At 42.0% G+C, this 7,843-nt stretch overlaps 1 protein-coding gene across 1 annotated transcript in view; it reads left to right on the forward strand.

Moving 5' to 3' along the window:
- Positions 1-382: 382 nt before the first annotated feature.
- Positions 383-7,843, forward strand: part of LOC102193830 (voltage-gated potassium channel subunit beta-2-like) — a 247,326-nt gene continuing 239,865 nt past the window's right edge. The window contains exon 1 of the mRNA XM_013915919.1: positions 383-574. Coding sequence (XP_013771373.1) covers positions 411-574 — 164 coding nt within the window. The 5' untranslated portion in view covers positions 383-410. The remainder of the gene's footprint in view (positions 575-7,843) is intronic.

Raw genomic sequence — 7,843 nt, forward strand, 5'->3', positions numbered from 1 at the left:
AAATCCAACACACAGCAGACCTTTATCCCCACTCACCCATGAATTATTCAGTTTTAGCACTTGAATATTGAAAGCAGCATAGATTGAGTAGACACCAAGAAAAAAAAGCTGTGATTGTATTACAAACTTATATGCATGTGGGTGTGCTACAGTTTACTAAATGTATGATGATGTACTTAATATAGGGTTTTTGGACTCTTGTTTAATTTTTAAAAAAGTTGTCCTCTTACTTCTAGATGCCCAAACCTGGGACCAGTGGAGGGGTGGCACCTGGAGGTCGAGACAGTAATGGAATTTATCGAAGCGGTAGCATCAGCAGTGGAACTGGAGTGTCTGGCAAGATACTTTCCCTGTCATCAATGAGTGAGAGTGTGCACAGTGGCCTAAGCTGTTTGTTGTCAGAGCAAGCAATGGAGCAGGAAGAAAAGCAACAGCGCAGTCGCCACGTAGCAGATTATCAGCGCCTGAGAGAAGTTCGTGCAGCTGCTCAGCTCAAAAATCTCGAGGACTTCCTTAGGATGAACCACATTTCACTTAGGGACAGTGTGTCTTACACCACTGGCATGATTTACAGGTAAGATACACTTACAGATAATTTAGAAGAGATACTGTTAGTTTCTTATACTACCACTATAAAGGTAGACAATAAACTTATTATTGATCACCGGATTATTGTAAAGGTTGTTTAACATTATTCAATTATTGTAAACTGTTTTGGTGAGCAGGTATACTTTACATACAAGTACACATATGTTGTAATATTATTTGGCCTATTCTTGCTGTTGGTAAATTGATATACCTAATCAAGTTGAGAAAAATAAGAAAATAGGGACGCCAGATGTTATCTATATAAACAGAAGATAAATACCAATTCATTTCAATTCAGTTTTACTTATATAGTGCTAAATCACAACAACAGTTGCCTCAAGGCGCTTACATATGGAACTCCTTGTATGTTTATATAGCAACATGTATTCACATGTATGTATATTAAAGTTGTTAACCATCCATTGTCTAAAAAATAAGTGCACACTCAACACTCTTTGACCCGATGCTGTCCACTTCCCATTAGGGGATAAACCTTTTCTAATAAAAACTTTGTATACGAGAACATATAGTACCTGCATCATAGTAGAGGATTTTTTTAAAGTGTGTTTTGTGTATATGTTTTATATGCGAAACAAAGACTCACAACTTGGCTAGCCGCTTGAATAGGTATACCTGAGAAAGAGAAGGCAGGAGAATAAACCAGCTGTTCTCTACAGAACCATCCAAGGTGTACTTGGATGGCTCTCTTCCACAGCATGTCTTTTATCCTGTCTTCCTTCTCTCACCCCAACCGGTCACGGCAGATGGCTGCCTCTCCCTGAGCCTGGTTCTGTCGGAGGTTTCTTCTTGTTAAAAGGGAGTTTTTCCTTCCCACTCTCGCCAATGTGCTTGCTGATAGGGGGTCATTTAATTGTTATTTTTTTCTCTGCATGCATTATTGTAGGGCCTACCTCACCATAAAAGCGCCTTGAGGCAACTGTTGTTATGATTTGGTGCTGTACAATTAAAATTGAATTGAAATGAATTAAATAAGCTGACAACATGAGAACAGCACCACCAAGGCTGGATACTGAGCAATACTGGAACAGCATATGGGAGAAGGACCCAATCCATATTGGCAATGCTCAGTGGCTAGAGGATCTAAGAGCAGACAACAGCAACCTCCCCGAACAGGGTCCAGTAACCATCACAGTGGCAGATATCCAAGAGAGGGTCTCATAGCATGAGTTGGTCAGCACCAGGCCCCAACATGATTCATGCCTACTGGCTGAAGAAGCTGACTGCAATCCATGAGCATCTGGCAGGACAAATGAACCCACTGTTAGTCAATGAGAGACAGCGAGAATGGCTAACCAAAGGCTGGACAGTCCTGATCCTCAAGGATCCCCAGAGAGACTAGTCCCATCTAACTACCGGCCAATAACCTGCCTCAGTACCACATGGAAGCTCCTGTCAGGCATCATAGCAGCTAAGATTAACAGGCACATGGCCAAATACATGAGCGGAGCACAGAAAGGAATTTGTAGGAATACCAGTGAAGCAAACACCAGCTACACCTGAGACTACAAGAAGCCCTATGACTTGATGCCCCACACCTGAATCCTGGAATGCCTCAATCTGTACAAGATCAATAGAACCTTAAGACCCTTAATCAGGAACTCGATGGGGATGTGGTATAGAACACTGGAGGCTAAGTTCAACCCAATATCACAAGATAGCATCAAGCGAGGGATCTACTAAGGAGATGCTCTGTTTCCACTGTTGTTCTACATAGGCCTGAACCCCCTCAGTGAGATCCTTTACAAAACAGGCTACAAATACCAAGTACGGAATGGACCTAAGGAGCTTGGAAAGAAAAGCGTCTGGACTTGTTTAAGTTGCTTGAAGACGTTTCACCTCTCATCCGAGAAGCTTCTTCAGTTCTAAGGTCAAATGGTGGAGAGTCCCAGATTTAAGCTCTGTGGGAGTGACCCACCAAGAGGCAATGGACCCCCTAATGATCCTCTACCTAATCACATGAGCCAAGGTGTGAAAATGGGTGTAGGTCACAATCAGCCAAGGTTTCAGGTAAGCTCACTGTCAAACCTAGCCCCACCCTATCATGTGATTTCCTGAGGTCAGATGGCCCAGGATGTGAGTGGGCGTTAAGGCATCCTGGGCTAGGTTTCACAATGAGCTCACCTGGGACTCTCCACCATTTGACCCTAGAACTGAAGAAGCTTCCCAGATAAGAGGTGAAATGCTTTTCTTTCCAAGCTCCTTAGACTACTATGACCTGGATGACTGAGAACCTTCACAGACATACGGAATGGACCAATTGTCAGCAAACTCCTGTACATGGATGACATCAAGCTGTATGCCAAGAGTAAATGAGACATTGATTCACTGATCCACACCACAAAGATCTACAGCAATGACATTGGAATGTCATTCGGACTGGAGAAGTGTAGTCAGATGGTAACGAGAGAGGGAAGGTAGTCAGAACTGAGGGGATCGAACTACTAGAAGCAACATTGCATACACTGAGGACAGTTACAAGTATCTGGGAATCACACAGGCAAATGGGAACCATTAGGAGGCCGCTAGGAAAGCTGCAGCCACCGAGTACCGGCACATACTTAGACAAGTCCTGAGGAGTAAGCTGAATGACACGAAAGAGATCCGGGCTATCAACACCTACGCCCTGCCTGTGACCAGGTACCCTGTTGGGATAATAAGCTGGTGAGGAGATGGAAGCCACTGACATCAAGACAAGGAAGCTCCTGACCATGCATGGAGGGTTTCACCCCAAGTCCACCACCCTGAGACTGTATGCTAAGTGGAAGAAAGGAGACCAGGACTAGTCAGTGTCAGTACCACGGTCCAGACTGAGACAACAAACATCCATGAATCCACTAGGAAGATGGCAGCTGACCTCAGCAGCACAGAGGCGCTAATCATGGCAACACAAGATCCATTGAGAATGGGGTCTACAGCACCAGACAAGAGCCCAAGTGCAGGCTGTGTAAAGATGCCTCTGAGACAATCCAGCACATAATAGCATTGTGCCAGGTGCTAGCAAGTGTTACTGGCCCCACTATGGTGGGCGTCAGCCAGAATACAATCCTGTAAAACAAGAGAGAAAGTGAACACAGGAGACATGCTGTCATTTGCCTGGTCAGTCTTGCCAGAATTTATTCATACAACACAAGCATATGTTCTCCACTCTTTTTGTAACTCAATTTCACCAGAACTGCTCATTCCCTCAAATAGCTCGTTTTCCACCAGTGCATTTCAATATTAAGCCACACTACTGGCATAAAACAACAAAAGCTTGAAATGAATGAAACAAATGACAAATGCACCTCTTTCCCCTTAAAACTGATAAATAAAATAATTCACATCATCATCGTTGTGTCTTATCATAGAAAGGAAACTTTACCTTCAACATTACTGCACTTCTTGTCCTTGCCAGCATTTTTGTTAGCTGTAGCTCTTTTGCTTTATATGTATTTTTCAGGCTAGTTAGATTCTAACATTGAAACAGCAAGTTTCCACATGACTTCAGGCTGGCCCGGAACACTTTACAGACACGTTATACAAAACATTTGTCATGGACACAAAACTACAAGTTTATCAGGAACTGTAAACCCAGCCGGATTGGTGTGTCTTATTATTATATGGAGACGAGCGCAGTTGCAACAGCTTGCTAGCATTACCCAGGCATACAGCTTAGCTATTACATTCCACAGAGCTAAAGTAGTTTGCATAGCGAAAGTGACATATATCACATATCACACAGCCATCTTATGTCATGAAAGAATAAGTATCACAGTGTCCAGCTGTGTATTTCGTTATGGTTTTGACCACATTACTGACCTGTAAAACAGGAGAGAAAGTGAACACAGGAGACACGCTGCTGTTGGCCTGGTCAGTCTAGCCAGAATGATAAGCTTATGGCAGCTATGCACCCGACTCAGTTCCCAATAGTGGTGTGTGGATTCTTCCGATACCAGTAATTTATGTTCTAGAATCGATTCTCATATTAAAATATCAGTATTTTAGTACTTTGGGGTAAATTTGTAGTTTATAATTAACAGGAGCCCAATGGAAAGAAACTATATCATTTGGATCGTCTAAATTGGAAGGAACTACTTCCTCTTACGCCTTTCATAGTCATACATATACAGCTGTATAAATGTGTTGCAGGCAGCCCCTGGCGTGCACACTCACAACAATGGCTGAGCGTGAACAGAGTCCTGTGTGGACGTATTTTACCTCCACAAACAGTCAAAACGCAGTTTGCGATACATGTGGCAAGACAGTGAGGTGTTGTGGCAACACCACTAACCTTGTTAAACACCTCACAGTAAATCATATCACAGAATATGATGAGCGTATGTTGAGGCCAACTGAAGAGGAGGAGAGGGATAGGAGAGGGTGCTGCTAGGGCAAGACAGACGTCTCTCACGTCTGTCTTGCCCTAGCAGCACTAATTCTGCATTATTAAGCAATAAGAACAAGTAGTCTGATGTCCTGTAATCATTATGAAGCTATATTATTATTACAATTACATAATACAATTATATATGAAATACAATGAAACATTAAGTTTTTTGTGCAAAGTATCTGTATCGGATCAGTATCGTCGATACCACCCTGAATTTTTCTTGGTATCGTATCGGAAAAGAAATCAGTGGTATCGCACATCACTAGTTCCCAAAGCACACTGCTGCCCCCTACTGTCCAAAGTGTTATAGACTCTCCTGGCAACAGAGTACTTGCATGACATTGTGGACTTAAATTCCACCAATAAACCAGCAACATAAAACATGCATAATAATCTCCATATATCACACCACTTAACTCAAAATTGTGACCACATATTTGTGTGGATCACACAAGCAGGGCATACATTGAATGCCATGTATGGATTCCACGTATGACCACATCCTGGGAACATCTGTGCCGAGTATAGCCTGGAAGTCCCTAGATCAAAATGGGAGACACCGCCTAGGGTAGTCAAGAATGCATGAAATGGACAAACTGGTGATTGCTAACCAAACGGACATAGTAGTGGTGGACAAGCAGAGGAAAACATCCATAGTTAAAATAGAGTAGTGATACAGAATGACAGAAACTTCAGGAAGAAGGAACATGGGAAGCTGGAGAAGTACCAAGGACTCAGAAAAGAGCTTAAGAAGATGTGGGGGGTAAAGTAAACAGTTGTGCCAGTGGTAGTCATCGCACTCGTGCAGTGACCCCCAAGATAGACTAGTAACTCCAGTAGATCTCAGGGACAACATCTGAGATCTTTTTTCAAAAGTAGAACTGATCACGTCTAGTCCTCTCTCCATATTTACAATAATAATAGTCATCTTATTTCATGACAACCTTACCTTTATATAACCTTAGCTTTTATAACTACTGTACGTATGATTAGTTAAGCTAATGTTAGGTACTCAACTGCTGTTAGCTATTCTAGCATTAGTGGTGTAAGTTGATAGTATGTGGCATAAGTTAATGACTACCAGAGAAACTGTCCTAAATATAACTTAAGGAATAAAAACGTTTTTTTCTTACCTTGCATTCATACAACAGTATGTAGAATGTGGGTTTGATTCCAAATTTAGAGTTATAATCGATTGGTTTATACAAGCAGATGGTGCCCCACTTCTTTTTTGTCTTTATCCAGGGATAAAATAGAAAGTCCAGACTCCCAGAAGGCAGCAGTCTGCCATCTAGGTCTGGCTATCATCGATTTTATTATGGTGGAAGCAAAACAACAAACGTAAGAGGGAATTAATGAGGATGTTTATCAAATATGAAGCACAGTTTTGATCTTCATTTGTTGCTGGTTCAGTGAATTTTGATTGGAGACTGACAAAATAGTGATGTGTCGGTCGCAAACAAAATGGCTCTTAGAGCCGGGTCTTTGACGTGAACGACGTGAGTCGGCTCCTTATCGTGAGCCGTGGGTTTTTTTTTCTTATTCCTTCTCTCATCCTCTCTCGCACTTTTTTCCGCTTCACTCCACACGCGAGTCTTGTGTTTTGTGCTGGGAAGAGGGGGAGGGGCGGTAGTTACACTGGCAGTAGCACAGGAACAGAGCGGGAGGGAAAGAGAGAGAAAGAGAGCCAGGGACACCAACGTCACATTAGAAAGGTATAGTAATCATCCACAACTATTTTCAGTTGCAGATGATAAAGGATTCAGAAAGTTTATTCATGCAGGCTCATATGACAGAGAATATGCATGTTCTTTTTGTTTTCATATTTTAATTTATATTTAATTGTGTTGTGGTTTGCAGCATTTTGTGTTTTGTGTTTCACTTTAAATTTGTTTAAAAGGAAAAAGCTGAAAATTTAAATCAGAATCAGAATCAGAATCAGAAAGGGTTTATTGCCAGATGTTGAGCAGGTTTACAACATTAGGAAATTGCTGCAGCTAAATAGTTAAAAGTTGAAATGTGAATAGTTGGTTTCTGTATTATATGATTTATTTATTACATTTTATGTGGAGTGAATAAATAAAAGTATATTTACGGTGGCCCCTAGAGACAAAGCACTTACAAACACGTACGCACTTCGAAGCACGTACAAACTCAAAAACACGTAAAAACTCAGAAGCACATAAAAACTCAAAACACGTGCAAAACACAAAAGAAGTGCTCCAGGATGCTAGGCGCAGTGTTGAGCTTTTGTTACCTAGTGGCTACACAAGCCAGCAAGTACCAACGACCGGATTTGGTGTGTGGTAGTAACAGGTAAATGAACATTTTTTTTAAATTATTTGAATATATATGAGTGCTTGTGTATAAATACACAAACAATACACATATGCTTTCAATTGTGTAATTTAAGTCAACCTTTTTTGCGCCACGGACCGGTTTATGCCCGACAATATTTTCACGGACCGACCTTTAAGGTGTCGCGGATAAATACAACAAAATAAAACTAGTACCGGTACCGAAAAAAAGAAGATTTATTCATAACACACGTGAAAAGACCCAGGAAAACCGAGTTAACGATAAAAACGATAACAAAATAACTGTCAGGGTCCCTGTGCCTACCCGGTCGGCTCAGTATGGCTACATATGTTTTGTATTCTTTTTTTTATTTTTTCCCGGCTCTCTCCCTTCCCCTCTTTCCCTCCTCCCTCTGCCTGGGCGGAGCTCACCTGTGGGCTCCTGCCCTTGGCCCACGCACCTGTGGCTCATCACGAGTGATCCAGCTCCTTTATAAGATGGCAGCCCTGTGTTTCTCGTCGCTGGACCGTTGCCGACCCTCGTCAGTGTAACCCCAGCTCAATTACT

Source organism: Pundamilia nyererei, unplaced genomic scaffold (genome assembly GCF_000239375.1).
Source record: "Pundamilia nyererei isolate P.nyererei 1_Seehausen unplaced genomic scaffold, PunNye1.0 scaffold00396, whole genome shotgun sequence".
Lineage (NCBI taxonomy): Eukaryota > Metazoa > Chordata > Actinopteri > Cichliformes > Cichlidae > Pundamilia > Pundamilia nyererei.